The sequence below is a fragment of the Callorhinus ursinus genome, unplaced genomic scaffold (assembly GCF_003265705.2).
Source record: "Callorhinus ursinus isolate GAN/ISIS: 27379988/994484 unplaced genomic scaffold, GSC_fseal_2.0 scaffold17, whole genome shotgun sequence".
NCBI classification, from domain to species: Eukaryota; Metazoa; Chordata; class Mammalia; order Carnivora; family Otariidae; genus Callorhinus; species Callorhinus ursinus.
The window spans coordinates 184,642-201,584 of NW_027397079.1; the positions used below are offsets into that span (position 1 = coordinate 184,642).

Here is a 16,943-nt window from a genome sequence, read left to right on the forward strand (position 1 = left end):
TCCTGAGACCACGTCCTCGGGACATCGGGATACAGCAGGATTGGAGCATCTCCAGCCAAGTGAACTGTTTGGAAGGGGGCTGTCTCTAGAATGCGGGTGTCTGTGACAGCCCTTGGGCATCTTGGGGACGCCCTAGCCATCAGCCTGGCATGTCTCCCCCATCCCCCATGCCCCAGGATCTTAGGGGCCCTCATTCCCAAAGGAAATCCCATGGGAGGTGAAGGCCTGGCCTCGGAAGCTGGAACCCTCCCTGTTCCTCTGCTCACCTGCCTCCCCTGCCCTCAGTTTGCCGACTGTCCCACGAGGGGTTGGAGGAGGAACTCCATTGGCGTGGTTCGGCGTGGCCGGTTGGCTCCCACCTTTTGGGTGGACGTGGCACAGGTGCACTCTGGTGGGCGCGGTCCTCCCACCAACGGTCGTCGGAGGCAGGTGGATCCTGCGCAGGCGCGCACACGGCCCAGCAGACGGCGCATGCGCGGGACCCCACCTCCCAGCAGGCATGAGAAACACCGAGGGGCTCGCTGTGGGGTCGGTCCCACGGGTCCCGGTCTCCACTGCCTGCTCAGTGACGCTCACGTCCCCTTAGGCCGGGGGCTAGCCCCACTCCCGCCAGGCAGGACCGCTGGACTGAGTGGACATGGAGACTGGGGGACTAGAGAGAAATGAAATATACCCCCCACCTTGCCGCCCTGGCCGCCACGGTCCACTCCAGTGTTCGTCCCGGTGCATGGCTGGTTCAGGGGAAGGGGGAATGGGGACACGTCTGGGCAGGGAGGAGGTCAGGCCGCGTTTTTCTCCTCTACATCCCCTCCCCTGTCTTCCTGGCAGCACCCCGTCTCCCCAAGGTCTGGCACTCAAACACTTTCATCTCCCTGCTTTAATCCCCAACACATCCTCCTGGGGTGGGAGTCACTGATCCCATCTTCAAAGTAGAAAACTGAGGTCCCAAGAGTTCCCATAGGAGCTTGCCAGTCACAGGGCTGTGACAGAGCCCTGCTGTGGGTTTGATCCAGATCAATCTGACCTGTAAGCCTGAGCTTGCACAGAAGCCTGAGGAAGTGGTCTTTGAGCCCAGCCTCGGAGGTGAGGCCATCCTGGATGGCCATGGGGAGGGATGGCAGGGGCCTCTGAGGGGCCAAGGCTTGGCAGGCTCCCTGAAGGAGGGTGGTCAGGGTGAGGGGTGCACGCTGGGAAGAGCATCTACCAGATCATGCAGGGCTCTCGATGTTGGGCAAGGAGTTGGGGGTCACTGCAGGTTGGGGGGCACAGGGGACACAATCTAAGCAGTCTTTTTAGAGCCACTGCATCCTAGATTTGGAAGGAGCTTGGTGGGCATGTTATTGCCCCCACTCAAGCATGGGTATCCAAGCACCAGCCAGGGGTGTTGAAGCTGCCTCAGTTTCCTCCAGTGTAGAGTGGTGTTCGTGGTGGTCGTCTGCCTCCTCCCAGACCTGGGCATGCTACCTGGAAGGTCCAGACATGGCTTCTTGTCAGAGTAGTTGTTCCAGTGAGATCAGTACCCACAGAGGTCTGAGTGAGGGGACGAAAAGGATGCCCCACATGCCCAGTTCAGCAGGATGCTCTTGTACATGGTGCCAATCTTCATGTCCAGGGTGATGGGGTTGAGGCAGCATCGCCCACCTGCTGGATGGAGAGCGGCAGCGAGGAGCTGTGGTTGCAGACCCTGAGACACAGCTCGTGTGAGCCCAAGGCTGCCACGGATATGGTGGAGACGGAGGAGGAGGAGGAGATGCTGTCTGAGGCTGAGATGATGCCTGAGGTCTCCAGGGACGACTGGGAGGTCAACTCCAGAATGAGAGGAATTGCAAGATGAGCAGAAACACTGGATTGTGCAGGGCACCCCATGCCAGCGTAGCCCAGAGGCTTCTAGAGACTGAGGATTCCTGGCCTCCTGTGGGTATGGAGTGGGGACCCAAGCTCCAGGAAGGGATGTCTGTCAAGGAGAAAGAGTAAGGAGGTCACCTTCTTTTCCTGGCCATCAGGGACCCTGGGACAAAGCATGTTGATCTCCACATCTGGCTGGAGTTGCTGGCTGAGTGCATGCAGAGCACACAGGCAATGTCCCTAATGCTTAGGTAGGGGCTGCATCTGAGCTGCTCACAGGACTTGGAGTGAGGGTTCCTTTCGGTCTTGGGTGCTGTGTTGGGTGTCTGGTGGTGGAACTGGAGGGCTGACATTGCATTGATCAGACACCCTGGGTGAATGGGTGCTCTTGGAGCTCAGACAACCTGGGTATCCATGGACACAGGTGGCAGTGACCCACACATGGGAAGGTGTGAAAGAAGTACACAGAAGACAGTGCCCAGTACCACATAGGGTTTCCTACCCATGGACAGTGCTCCTTGGCAAAATTCAGCTAGTCTTCTTGATCCCAGAGCACAGAAGTTGCTCAAGGCTGTGATTGGTCCATGGGAAGCCCAGTCAGTCTACTGCTGGACATCATACCTTGCAGTAGGAAAGGTTCAGCCTGAAATTACAGTCTGGTGGTGGCCTGGAATGCTAGGTGAGGTGGAAGTTGCCCAGGTAGCCTGATCCACTCCAGTCTGTAATTGCTTCTCTACCCACAACCCAGACCTACATGGTGGCCTTCTGACTGGCTGGTGTCTGTTACTGCTATTGGGTTCCTCTGGTTAAGAAGAAGGAGGAGAAGGAGGAGGGGCACAAGGAGAAGAAGAGGAGGAAGGAGGAGGAAGAGGAGAAGGCCAAAGTTAGTAGAGCAAAAGAAACTGTGAAGTTAGAGCAGAGATATATGGAAAAGAAGAGCACCCAAGAAAATTAGTGAAAACAATAGTTCTTTCTTTTTGAGATTTCCCAAATTGATAAAACAGACAAAAATGGAACCACTTTATACCAACAAATTGGCTGAGATGAAGCAGATAAATTCTGAGAAGCACACAAACTACCAAAACTGCCTCCAGAAGAAATGGAAACCCTGAGCAGACCTATAATAAGTAAAGAGACTGAAGCGTAATGAGAACTTCCCAACAAAGAAAAGCCCAGAACCTGATGCTTTCCCTGGTGATTTGTCCTACACATTTAAAGAAGATGTAACATCAATGCTTCTTGAAATTCTGCAAAAAGTACAAGAGGAGGGAACACTTCCCACGTCACCCTAGAATGCCAGCATTGTCCTGATTCCAAAGACTGAGAAAGACCTTACAAGAAAAGACAACTGCAGGCCAAAATCCGTTATGAAGAGAGATGTAAAAATCCTCAACAGAATTCCAGCAGACGGAATCTAGCAGCACACTGACAGGACTATACATGACCAAGTATGATTTACACCAGGAATGCAAAGGCTGTTCAATGTAGCTAATTAATGTCATAGACCACATCAATAAGAAACATGATTGTCTCAACTGATGTAGGATAAGCTTCAACAAAATCCAAACCTTTTCATAACAAGTGCTCTCAATAAAATAGAAATAGATTAAATTGTGATAAAGGAGGGGCGCCTGGGTGGCTCAGTGGGTTGAGTGTCCGACTCTAGGTTTGGGCTCAGGTCATGATCTCCTGGGTGGTGAGACTGAGCTCCAGGGAGGGCTCTGCACTCAGTGGGGAGTCTGTTTGGAGATTCTCTCCCTCTGCCTCTTCCCGCTCTCAGGTTCGTGCACTCTCTCTCTCTAAAATAAATGAGTTTTTAAAAAATTATGGTAAAGAATATTTATGAAAAGACTCATATGTATATCATTCTCAGTGGTGAAAGACTGAGAGTTTTCTCCTTAAGATGATAAATAAGTCAAGGATGCCCACTTCCACCACTTCATTTCAATGTATCATGGAAGTCTGGCCAGAGCAATTATACAAGATGCATAATTAAAAGCCCCCAAATGGAAAGGAAGAAGGAAAAGTGTATTTATATATGACATGAGCTTATATCAAATGATCCTAAGAATTAAAAAAACTGTTTGAGATTATAATATTTCCTGCAAGGTACGAGCAAAGAAGACCAACACTTAGGAGTCAATGGAATACCATTGAGAATCAAGGAATACAAACATGTACAGTCAGTTGTTTTCCAACATGGATACCAAGATCATTCAGTGAGGCAACAACTGGTGCTGCGAAACTGGATATCCACATACAAAAGAGTGAAGTCACAACATTACCTTACACCATGTAAGAAAGTTAACTCCAAATGAATCAAAAACCAAATCTAAGAGCAAAAACTCTTCACACCCTAGAAATAAACTAAAAGCACATCGGGGTAAATCTTCATTCCCTTGGATTTGGCAATGGTGTCTCTAATATGGCACCCAAAGTACAAGAAACAACAACAAAAAAAACAGAGACACAGGACTTCATCATTGCTAAAAACTTTTGTGAATGAAAGGACAATCTCAAGAGACTGTAAAGAAACCCCCCCCCAAAAAATGGTAGGAAATATTTACAAATCATAAATCTGATAAGGGTCTTGCATCTAGACTATATAAAGAACTCCTACAACTTAAGAACATAAACAATCCCCTTAAAAATAGACTTTTCTCCAATGAAGATAGACAGATGGCCCAGTAAGCACATGGGAAGATGACCATCATTAGATAGTAGGGAAATGCAAGCCAACACCACAATGATGTACTTTCCGTGCCCGGGCAGGGGTGGGCTATACTGAATAAACAGAAATAACAAGTGTTAGAGAGGATTTTGAGAAATAGGAACCCTCATACACTGCTGGGGGAGATGTAAAATGGTAGAACCACTGTGGCAAAGGGTGTAGGAAGTCCTCCAAATGTTAAGCATACCATTATCATTTGACCCAATTCCACTCAGTATCTAACCAAAGGAATTGAATACAGGTACTCTAACATAAGCCTGCATTTAAGTGTTCATAGCAGCACTATTCGCAATAACCAAAAGATGAAAACAACCCACATGTCCATCCACAGTTGAATGGGTAAACATGAGGTGTGTTTATACAATGGAATTCATTCAACCATAACAGGGATGAAGTATTAGTACTCGCTGTCACCTGGGTGAACTTCGAGAACATTATACTGAGTGGGAGAAACTAGATGCAAAATACCACATGCTATATGATCCCATGGGTATGAAAAATTCATCATAGGTAAACGAGTAGGAACAGGTGCCAGATTAGTGGTTGCCAGGGAGCAGGGGAGGTAGGGAATGACAAATGGCTGACTGTTTAGTGGGGGCGAGGTTTCTCTCTGGGGTGATGGAAATGTTTTGGAACTGGGTAATGGTGATGGTGCATAGCATGGGAAAAGTAGTTAATGTCAGTGAATTGTACAATTTTAAATGTTTAAAAAGATAACACATTTTATCTTAAATTAGAAATATACCTGGAAACATGAAGAGAAAAAGAAAAAGCCAAAAGAGAAGAAAGGGAATGCCTTCGCCGGTGAGGACAGGCCAACTCTGGTGCTGGAACTGGCCCTGGTGGTAGCTCATCAGCGGGTCCAGGAGCTGGGGCCGGAGCTGGCACTAGCTCTGGAGCTGGTGCTGGGTTGGGGCTTGCTGCGCAGAACCCACTGGCTCTAGCTCTACAGAGGGAGCCAGCGCTGGCTCCGTGTCCGAAGAGCTGCTGGAGCTGACTGTGGAGCTGGGCCAGCTCGGAGTCTTGCATTGGCTCTAGCTCTGGAGTTGGTGATGGAGCAGGTTATAGCTCTAGAGCTGGCAGCGGGCTGACCCCAGGATTGGTGACCCAGTAGTCTCTGTGTCTGGAGTTGCTGCTGGTGGTGGTGCTTGAGCTCCTGGGAGCCTGTGTGTAGGAATTAGAGCACCGGCTGTAGCTGGCGTTGGCTCTGGAGCTGGCCAGGCTCCAGCTTGGTACTGGTGTGCCAAAGTGAGTTCTGGACCTGTCTCCAACCCGACCTCGTTCTAGCTCTAGATCTGGTGCTAGACAAGTATCACTGGAGCTTTCACGGGAGTTGGTGGTAAAACTGCCTCTATTTCTGGTCTTTGTGTTTGAGCGGAGACTAGTGTTTTCTGCCTCCAGTTTTGGTGGTGCTGCTGCTGCTGGAGTGTGTTCTACCTCTGGAGTTTGTCCCAGATCTCCCTGTCCTCTGGAGCCGGTGCAAGACTCCTGCTGGCTCCGGCTGTAACACTGGAGCTCATGCTCGAGCCAGGGCTGCAGCTGGCTCCTCCTCTGAGCCCGGCATTGCCCCTAACTCTGCAGGTACTAGTGGAGCTGGTTCTAGCTCTAGAGGAGTCCTGCTGCACTTCCGTCCTGTGGAGAGCATGGGGCTATGCTATCCCTCTTTCCAGGGAGGGGCATGCTGCCAGGAAGTCCCGATGGGCTCATTCACAAGGAGCCTTTCAAAAGAGGTCTGTAGGGAGGAGGCAAGATGGTGGAAGAGTAGGGGACCCCATTTCAACTGGGCCCCTGAATTTACCTGGATGACTGTCAAACCATTTTTATCACTCAGGAAATCAGCCTGAGATGTAAGAAATATATCTGGATCTCTACAAGCAGAAAAGCACTGCTTTTTGCAAGGTAGGATGTGCAGAGTCATGAATCTGCAGGGAGATAATCGGAAGATAAACAGAAGAGGGAGGAATGGTTCCTGGAAAGTGATATAACACCAGAGCACAAAATCAGAACCCTGAGAAATCTGCTGAGTAAGAGACATCCCTCTCTGAAAGCAGCTCAAGAAATGAAAAGGCGGAATTCTAGGTAGGGCATTGTGGTCTCAGGTTAGGAGGCACCACAGAACAAAAGGAGATTCCTGAAAGGGCAGAGGGCCTGAGCATTGGACCAGGAAGCAGGTTATGGTCAGTAAGCCCAGCAAGGGACTCTCTGCTCGAATCGCCATAAACCACAAGCTGGGCTAGTCTATAACTGCTCTTTCCTTGAACAGCCTGAAAAAATCTGGAACCTGCACCTGCAACTGGGTAAAAACCCGCAGAGCGGTAGTGACCTGGAAGGGGCTCTAGGGTGGAACCCAGACCTGCTCTGGAGCTCCGGGTGGGCAGAGCACTCAGCCACTCATGGTTTTAGAAGCACAAAGGGCAGAGGCTCTCCTGGGCCCCTGAAAACACTTCTGAGAGAGTAGCTGTGAGCGTGCACCGTGGGAGGCGGCAGTTTTCAGCAGCGCATGCAGAAGTGGAGACTGTGTCCTGGAGGGTCTATTAAGGAGGGCAGACTGAGATTTTTCTGCTCTGGGCCAGAGATTTGGCTGTGGCCATTTTTGCTCTGATCCTCTGAAGAGAAGTGGAAAGCCCCCAGGGAACAAAAGCCACACAGAAGACCAGTTTCCACTGAGCCCATCCATCTGACAGGGGACGGGGCAACTGTGCACAAGCAGGGTTACCTGAGAAACAGCGGGCAGTCCCCTCCCCCAGAAGACAGGCTGGAACAAGTGGATGACAACCCTATGGACCCCGTAAGACTGTAAATTCCCAACACCAGGGGAAAACTGTATATTGAGCTCCAGGTGTGACCTCAGACTTGATTATTTTTCAGATATAATTCTTCTTTTCCTTTTTTTTTCCTTTTCTTATGCTTTTTTCTCTGTTGTATTTTTCTTTTTGCCTTCTCATTTCAACTAGATGTCTATTATATCAACTCAATTTTCATACTCGCTTTTTAACTTGTATTTTTACACACCTATATTTTTTATAGATATATGCTTTATTTTAGCCCATTTTTCACTCTATTCAGTTTTACCTTTTTATATATACAAATCTTACTTTCCTAGTAATTTTGGGACATGGTGTCCTCTAACACACAGACCAAAATACATGCAGTAACAATGGAAACACCCTGCTTTGTCCACTCTGAGACATTATAGCCCGCCTTCCCCTCCTCCCTTTTTTTTTTTTTTTTTTAATTTTTTTTTTTTTTTTTTATTACCCATTTATTACATCATTAGTTTTTGATCCAGTGCCCCTCCTCCCTTTTTAAAAATTTCTCAATTTTATTCTTGTGTTTCATTTTGGCTTTGTTTTTCGGTGGTGGCTTCTGACTGCTCCAGATTTTGCTAGGGTGCATCTAGCTGGGGTCATGGTTGATATTTTGGACTTGCTCATTCACTCAACCATCCCTCAACAGAATGCCTAGAAGGAGGATAGAAGGAGGAACTTTCAACAAAGAAAACAGAGACGATGTCCTCTGCCAGAGAACTAATGGATATGGATCTAAGCCAGACGTCAGAGGGAGAATTCAGGATAGCAAACATAAAGTCAATAGCTAGGCTTGAGAAAAACATTAACGACAATATAGAATCTCTAAGGGCAGAAATGAGATCTAATCAGGCCGAACTTAAAAATGCTATGAATGAGATGCAGTCTAAAATGGATACTCTAACAGCCAGGGTAAATGAGGCAAAAGAGCAAATCAGTGATCTAGAAATTAAGCTGATAGGAAGGAAGCTGAGGAAAATAGAGATAGGCAGCTCATGAAAATAGACTTAGAGAGATCAATGATGCCATGAGACATTCCAATGTCAGAATTATTGGGATCCCTGAGGGAGTGGAGAGAAAGGACTAGAAGATATATCTGAACAAATCATAACTGAGAACTTCCCTAATCTGGGGAAGGAAACAAGCATTCATGTCCAAGAGGCAGAGAGCACCCCTCCCAAAATCAATAAAAAAAAAAGATCAAAACACCCCAACATTTAACTGTGAAGCTGGCAAATCTTAGAGCCAAGGAAGCTATCCTGAGAGCAGCTAGAGGGAAGAGATTTCTTACGTAGAGAGGGAGCAACATCAGAATAACATCAGACCTATTCACAGAGACCTGGTAACCCAGAAAGGGCTGGCAAGACATATTCAGGGTACTAAATGAGAAGAACATGCAGCCAAGAATACTTTACCCAGCAAGGCTGTCATTCAGAATGGATGGAGAGATAAAGAGCTTCCAGGACAGGCAGAAACTGAACGAATATGCAACCACCAAGTCAGATCTACAAGAAATATTAAGGGGGATTCTGTAAGTGAAGAGACACGCCAAGAGTCACATAAACCAGAAATAAATAGAAAATCTATAGAAACAGGGAACTTACAAGCAATACAATGACACTAAATTCCTATCTTTCAATAGTTACTCAATGTAAATGGACTGAATGCTCCCATGAAAAGACACAGGTTTGCAGACTGGATTGAAAAAGCAGGACCCATCCATGTGCTGTCTACAAGAGACTCATTGAACCTAAAGACACCTCCAGATGGAAAGTGAGGGGATGGAGAACCATTTACCACACTAATGGACCTCAAAAGAAAGGTGGGGTAGCAATTCTCATATGAGAAAAATTAGATTTTAAACCAAGACTGTAGTAAGAGATGTAGGGGGACACTATATCACACTTAAAGGGTCTATCCAACAAGCAGATTAAATATGCCCCCAACATGGGAGCAGCCAATTATACAAACCAATTAATAACAACAAAAAAAAGAAACATATTGATAATAATACATTCATAGTAGGAGACCTCAACACTCCACTCACAGCAATGGACAGATCATCTAAGCAGAAGATCAACAAAGAAACAAGAGCTCTGAATGACACATTGGACTAGACGGACTTTGTAGATATATACAGAACAATGCACCCTAACACAACAGAATACTCATTCTTCTCAAGTACACGTGGAACTTTCTCCAGAATAGACCACATAGTGGGTCACAAATCAGGTCTCAACCAATACCAAATGATTGAAATGATTCCCTGTGTATTTTCAGACCACAACGCTATGAAACTGGAACTCAACCACAAGAAGAAATTTGGAAGGAACTCAAAACAATGAAGTGTTAAAGAGCATCCTGCTCAAGAATGACTGGGTCAACCAGTAAATTAAAGAACTTAAACAATTCACTGAAACCAACTAATGAAAACACAAGGCAGTCCTAAGAGGGAAATCCAAGCCTCTCTCAAAAAATTAGAAAAATCCCATGTGCAAAAGCTAACCTTACACTTAAAGGATCTGGACAAAGAACAGCAAATAAGGCCTAACCCAAGCAGGAGAAGAGAAATAATAAAGATTAGAGCAGAAATCAATGAAAAAGAAGCCAGAAAAACAGTAGACCAGAACAACGAAACTAGAAGCTAGTTCTCTGAAAGAATTAATAAGATCAATAAACCACTGGCCAGAGTTATTCAAAAGAAAAGACAAAGGACCCAAAGAAACAAAATCATGAATGAAACGGGAGAGATCATGACTAACACCAAGGAAATAGAAACAATGATTAGTAATTATTACCAGCAACTATATGCCAACAAATTAAGCAATCTAGAAGAAATGGATGAATTCCTAGACACTTATAAACTATCAAGACTGAAACAGGAAGAAAGAGATAATCTGAACAGACCAATACCCAGCAATGAAATTTGAAGCAATCATCAAAAACCTCCCAAAAAACAAGAGGCCAGGGCCAGATGACTTCCCAGGGGAATTCTACCAAACATTTAAAGAAGAAATAATAGCTACTCTACTGAAGCTGTTTCAAAAAATAGAAATAGAAGAAAACTTCCAAACTCATTCTATGAGGCCAGCATTACCCTGATACCAAAACCAGACAAAGACCCCATCGAAAAGGAGAATTACAGACCAATATCCCTGATGAACATGGATGAAAAAATACTCAACAAGATCCTAGCCAATAGGATCCAACAGTACCTCAAAAGGATTATTCACCACAACAAGGTGGGATTTATTCCTGGGATGCAAGGGTGGTTCAACATTCAGAAATCAATCAATGTGATAGAACAGATCAATGAGAATAGACAAGAACCATATGATCCTCTCAATCAATACAGAGAAAGCATTTAACAAAATACAGCATCCTTTCCTGATTAAAACTCTTCAAAGTACAGAGATATAGGGAACATACCTAAATATCATAAAAGCCATCTATGAAAAGCACACAGTGAATATCATTATCAATGGAGAAAAACTGAAAGCTTTTCCTTTAAGGTCAGGAACGTGACAGGGATGCCCACTCCCACCATTATTGTTCAACATAATACTAGAAGTCCTAGCCTCAGCGGCTCCTATTACCCACTTACATCAAAGGTTCTACTTCCAAATGAGGTCCTGAGGTTGGGATGTAGACCTCTCCCTCTTTGGGGACACAACTTACCCTACACTCTTGAGATAATCTTGCTCAGAAAAGAAGAGAGTTCTCCTACTTAAACCAGTCCCTAGCAAAGGCCTGCCTGGTCTATTAAAAACCCATGTGGGCAGGAGAGTGAGGCCCAACAGGCCCATATGTGAAAGGCACCCAGGAGTCTGATGATTTCCTCTTGGCCCGTTGGGCTCAGGCCAGCTCCCCTAGATCTGCGCATCCTGGGGTCAAGATAGCTTACTCCCCCAAATTCTTTCAAAGGTGGCAGCTTGAAACTGGCCAGAGACAGACTCCTTTTGGACTGCATGCTTGATTGGGCCCAGGGAGCATCCAACACCCAAGGCTCCCAGAGGTCTGTGTTTGGTGGGTCCCCCAGACAATCCCACAAAGGCTCATCCGGGGGAGGGGGGGCTCACCAGATTCCTCAAGCTCTGCCCTCAGAGCAAGGTTCAATGATGAAAACGAGGCAGACCCTTCATACCCTCAACCACCCACTCACAACACCTGCATTGGCCCTCTGGCTCTGGGTCCCCTGCCTTGTGCAATTCTCACAGTGCCCCCCACTTCTACCACTCCCCCACCAAGGACAGTGGGGCCAGCCGGGGCCCTCCAGGCCTCTGGGGTCTCCAGTGGATCTCAAACCATCTGAACACCCCACGGGGCAGAAGGTACCCTCCCCTACAAAATGTTTCTGAGTCAACAGTCAGTCCCCACCACAACAGACCCTGATGGCATCCCAGGGTTACCAGGAATCAAGGTTCCTAGGCATCTTTTCGTGAAGGATACCCTGAGAGCCCCACAGGCCCTGTTTGGCAAAGGCAGTCCATGCTCTTCCAGCTCTACCTTGGGGGGAACAGGATTCTCTGTGTAGCGGAGAGCTGGGAATTAGGCAGAAGACTTGGACAGCCAAAGACCCATTCACAAGAGCCAACCCCTCCGCACACTTGCCCTCCTCAGGTCCCTGGCTCCCCGCATCTGCATGCCTAGCCACCCCTTCACCTGTCTTGAGGAGGCCGGGGCTCGCTCCGCCTGTGCAGCTCTGCCCGCACCCCGACACCCACAGAGCCTCTTGGGTAGAGGGGTCCCACCCCCGAGAATTTTTCAGAGGAGGAACTTTGAAAGTGGTAGCAGTCAGTCCCCATCGAGCCTGCCTGCCTGATGGGGTCCCCAGCTTTACCAGCAATCAAGGCTCCCAGAGGTCTTTTGTGAGAGGGTACACCAGCCAGGCAGCCTCTGGCCCAGTGCTGACAAGGGAGTGCAATTGCTTCTAGCTCGGCCTCCCGTGGAAGTATGTACGTCTGTGTCAGCTAAGACTTGCAATGAGACTGACTTCAGTGATCCGCATAGCAGACTATACCTGTGACACGGCCTCTTCCCACAACTGCCCCCCCTGTTCCAGGGCCCTGGCTTCCCTGACCTGCAACTTGCTGGCCCACCAGCCCACCTTGGCCTCCAGTCCTGTGGAGCTCCAAGTCAACCCCAGAGCATCAGAATGGCCTCAGGGTGGAGGGAACCGACAGGAAAACAATCGTTCTGAGGTGGGAGGTTGAACCTGCACACAGTCATCCCCAGGTGGACTGGCTGCTTGAGGGGTCCCAGGCTTCTCCAGCAAAGGAGGCTCCCATGTGTCACCAGGACATCTTGTCAATCGGCCATGGTGGGCTACTGGGGTCAGCAGCATGCTCTGGGGCCGGGGTTCTCCCTATGGTCTCCCGTTCCAAGTCCAGGCCTCCTTCCCAGGCCTGAGCAACCTGTGTGTGTGCAGTCAGCCCTCCTCATTCACCTGCCCCCCCAACTTTGTTGGCCAAGCCCCTCGTGGAACACTGGGCTCAGGCCAATGCCCCAAACTGCACCACCCCAGGGTGGAGAGTGGTTACTCCCTGAAATTCTTTCAAAGGCAGCAGCTTCAGACTGGGGGCTTCATGAGTCCCTGGGCTTCTCAAACAACCAGTGCTCCCTGGGGTCTGTGTTGAGGTCAGAGGGGTCCATCCATAGCCTGCTCCAGGGCCCAGGCTCTCCCTCCCTATTTGCCTTTTCAGTTGCATGAAATTCCCTCAGGCCTGGGTTGCCTGTTCATGCCCAGTCAGACACCTCTCAGCTAGCCGCTGACTGTGCATGCATAGCGGGTCCCTGACAATTAGGCTCAGCCTGAAGGTGCACAGTTGGCCCCTTCTTGTTACCTAACCTTTGTCTGCCAGTAACCTTGTGGGCTGTTGGGCTCAGCTTCGGCCCCCAAACCTACATACCACCACGGTCAAGAGTGGTTTCTCCCTCAAATGCTTTCAAAGGCGGCAGCTTGAACCGGATGCCCCACTGGGCCCAGGGATCCTCCAACACCCAAGGCTCCCAGAGGTCTGTGTTTGGAGGGTCCCCAAAACATCCCGCACCACCCCACCAGATCTCTCCAGTTCTGCCCTTAAGGCAAATACGCTCAGTGGTCCTGATGACTGATGAAATGAGGCAGATACCTCCTGCTCCTAACGGGCCAGTCTCACATGCTGCCTTGTGCCCATATTACTGGCTTTGCTGCGGTTTGTGGCTCAAGTATGCAGAGTCCAGCACCTCTTCCACCGTGTGAGGGCAGTGGGGCCAGTCCAGGCCCTCCAGGCCACTGGTGCCATGATTCGCTCTGGAACCACCCCAACACCATCAGGGCAGAAGGAGCCCTCCCATCCCAAAGTACTTCTGAGGTGTCAGTCTTCACTTCACCTGAGGGGCTGCCCATGGGGTCCCGGGCGTACCAGGAATCCGTCTCCAACTGTCTTAGTGAAGAATACCCTAGAAACCACACAGTCCTTGCAGAAAGGCAGTCCACATACTTATAGCATTATATTCTGGGTGAAATACATGCATTTTTCTAATACAGGAATATAAATTAGGCAGATTATCGGGGCCAATACCGAAAAACTTCCACCACATTAAGAGTCCAAGTCTGTCTGTACAACCTCCAGGTAGAGGGAGACCGCCCGCTGAAACGCTTTCTGACTCTGACGTGGCAGCTCTCAACTGGCAACAGTCGCTCACCCTGCAGACAGGCTGCACCACAGGCTCCCAGGTGCTGCATTTGGCTGGCTCCCCGGTCAGTGGGCAGGCCCCAACCTAGCAGGGCAATCCAAGTCTTCCAGGTCTGCCCTAAGGAGGGATAGGCCCAATTAGGCAGGTTAAGGCTTGGAAAAAGGCAGATGCCATGAAGCCCCCCAACAATGTCCTCCTGTCATCCAGCCAGGCCAGACATTGCCCAGTTTCAGGTCCCAACCTCACCCCACCTTCCCCACCCACCCATGCACAGTCAGCACCCTGTGAGCAGGGGGCACTCCAGCCCCACAGAGGTCTGGTCTACCCCACCCACTGGCCATAGCCTTCAGGGTGCAGGGGACTCACACTCCAAATAGCCCTCTGAGGCTTATCTGAACTAAGAACTATCGGTCCCTTTGGTACTGGCTGCCTCTGTGGACTCCGGGGCTTCTTCAGCAATCAAGGCTTCCCAGGTGTCTCTCCTAGGAGGTCTCCCAAAAGTGCTATTTGGCCAGAAGCAGCAAATGTCCTTCTCTTCCAAGCTGAATGACTCAGTTTCTCATATTTCTAGCCAGAAAATTTACTCAAAGCTTTTATCAATAACATCAATTACTATAATGCCAAGTTAAAACAACCCAACAACTCCAACCCTTCTAGGTTATTCCCATCTAAAGAACATTACCAGTAGGGCGCCTGGGTGGCTCAGTCTGTTGGGCATCCGACTCCTGGTTTCGGCTCAGGTCATGATCTCAGGGACCTAGGATCTGCCCACACTGGGCTCTGCGCTCAGCTGGGAATCTGCTTGAGATTCCCTCTCCCTCGTCCCCTGTTCGCACTCTCTCTCCCACTCCCTAAAAAGAATAAAAAAAAATTAAAAAAAAAAAAAAAAAGAAAGAAAGAATGAACGAACATTATCAGCACCCTTCAACAGCTGGAATAAAAGTCAGGCCCCTCAACTCAAATTGAGGAGGTCAGGATATTAGAACTCACCCAACAAATCCATGAGGTGCTGAGAAGTCGGAGGGGCACAGAAGTCCAGGGCTGGTACCAAGTGTCGAGTTCCAGACTACACCCGCAGCTGTTCTCACAGAGTTGCTCTGATACCCTGCTGACTACAACAGGAAATGCTGATGCAAAGTGAACACACTTTTCAGAAAGAAAGTAAGAGAGATTTTCATTCGAGCCTGAGTTCAGACACCTGCCCGGGAAGGAAATACACTCTTCACAGAGATGAACCCGCTCCGGAGAATGAACAGTTTTTACAGGGTTATATGCTTTTTACATCTTGTAAAAGCTCAAAAGATTATAGATTAACACACTGGCAGGAATTACCAGTTCTATCCTAAAGGACAACATGGTTTTCCTTTAGGCTACTACTTTGTGAAAAGCAGATGTACAATGCGCATGTGGAGGGCCATAAATCAAGTTTGGGGTTTGAACAAACTCTATATGCAGTTATGTTGATTTGGAAACCTAAAATGGCTTCCATTAGCCCTTAGCAAGTTTTTTTCTCATCAGCACAGAAATGATACCTTCCACATAGCAGATTTAATTCCAGCCTTCAGGGAGAAAGAGAAGAGTCTGAGTGTCCTTCTTGCATAGGATGTCTCTTAAGTAATTTTTATTTAAAATAATCAAGATGTCGGGGAGCCTGGTGGCTGGTTAAACGTCTGCCTCTGGCTCAGGTCATGATCCCAGGGTCCTGGGATCAAGCCCGGAGCCTGCTTCTGCCTCTTCCCCTGCTCATGCGCTCTCTGTATCGTTCTGTCTCAAACGAATAAATAAAATCTTTAAAACAAAAAGTTAATATGTCATTGTACATTTTTGGGCAGCCTGCCCTTAGCCCCCACATACCTGGGCCGATTCCTTATCCTCCACTATCCCACAATCCTGGACGGTCTTCAACAAAAAACCTATTAAGTCATTTCACTCACAACTCCTCAACCTTCATATTTCCTCCTAGTAATCTGCTATCCACTGCCCCCCCAACTCTGCTCCTTGGCTATATAAATTACCAATTGCCACACTGTATTCCCAGTTGAGTCCAATCTCCCCCTCTCCACTGCAAAACCCCGTTGCAGTGTCCCTACACCAACTGTGGAAATAACCCCCACCCTAAAGAAAGTATCCTTAACTGTGCTTTAACACGTGTCATTTTTTTTCTTAAACAATTACACATTTTCGGGTAGCTCGGGCAGCAGACGTCGGACAACGGGAACTCGCCATCCACGGCGCACTTAACGACCTACACCGACCCTCGGATGCCAGCCCCGCTTCGCCCCAAGTCCCGACACGGAGCCCGCGGCCGCGGCTCTGCCTCCCGCCGAGGACGCCCCGCTCTCGCCCGCCTGGCCTCCGCCACCCCCGCTCGCTCCGCGAACCGCGCCCAGCGCAGCAGCCGCGGCGGCGGCGGCCAGGGTCCCGCCGGCCCCGCGCCCCCAGCCCGGCGCGTCCACACAACCGGGGGCCGCGCACACACCTGTCACCCCACCCGGGAGGCGTCTGCGCACGCAGGGCAAGAGGCCTCGCGGCTCTGAGTCTCACCTGGAACTGCCCCAAACAGCTCCCCGGAAGTAGGGAAGCAGCGGCCGGCTCCCTCGGACACCAGGCAGCCGCCAACCGAGCCGAGCGGCCAGCCGGCCGGCGCGCGACAGCGGACGAGGGGCCGACCGGAAAGTCTGCGGCCGCCTCTTCCTACCTCCGTACGCACCCCGCCCGGGCCCCGCCCCACGCCGGCCGCGCCCCGGCCTCGGCCCCGCCCCTCCGTCCTGTCCCAGCTTCACGCTCGCCCTCTCCATGCCCCGCCCCACGCCGGCCGTGGACCCGCCCCACGCTGCTCCGGCCCCGCCCTCCCCCGTCTACGCCACATGCTGGCCGCGCCC

General features: G+C 49.4%; 1 protein-coding gene across 1 annotated transcript; it reads right to left on the minus strand.

Annotated features, from left to right (window-relative positions):
• Nucleotides 1-862: 862 nt before the first annotated feature.
• LOC112834687 (uncharacterized) lies at nucleotides 863-16,754 on the minus strand. The gene is made up of 4 exons (XM_073902231.1): nucleotides 16,606-16,754; nucleotides 15,594-15,620; nucleotides 15,052-15,207; nucleotides 863-1,954 (listed from the first exon to the last, which is right to left on the minus strand). Exons 2-4 carry the CDS (start codon nucleotides 15,600-15,602, stop codon nucleotides 1,514-1,516), a joined length of 606 nt encoding a protein of 201 aa, XP_073758332.1. The 5' UTR covers nucleotides 15,603-15,620; nucleotides 16,606-16,754; the 3' UTR covers nucleotides 863-1,513.
• Nucleotides 16,755-16,943: the final 189 nt, after the last annotated feature.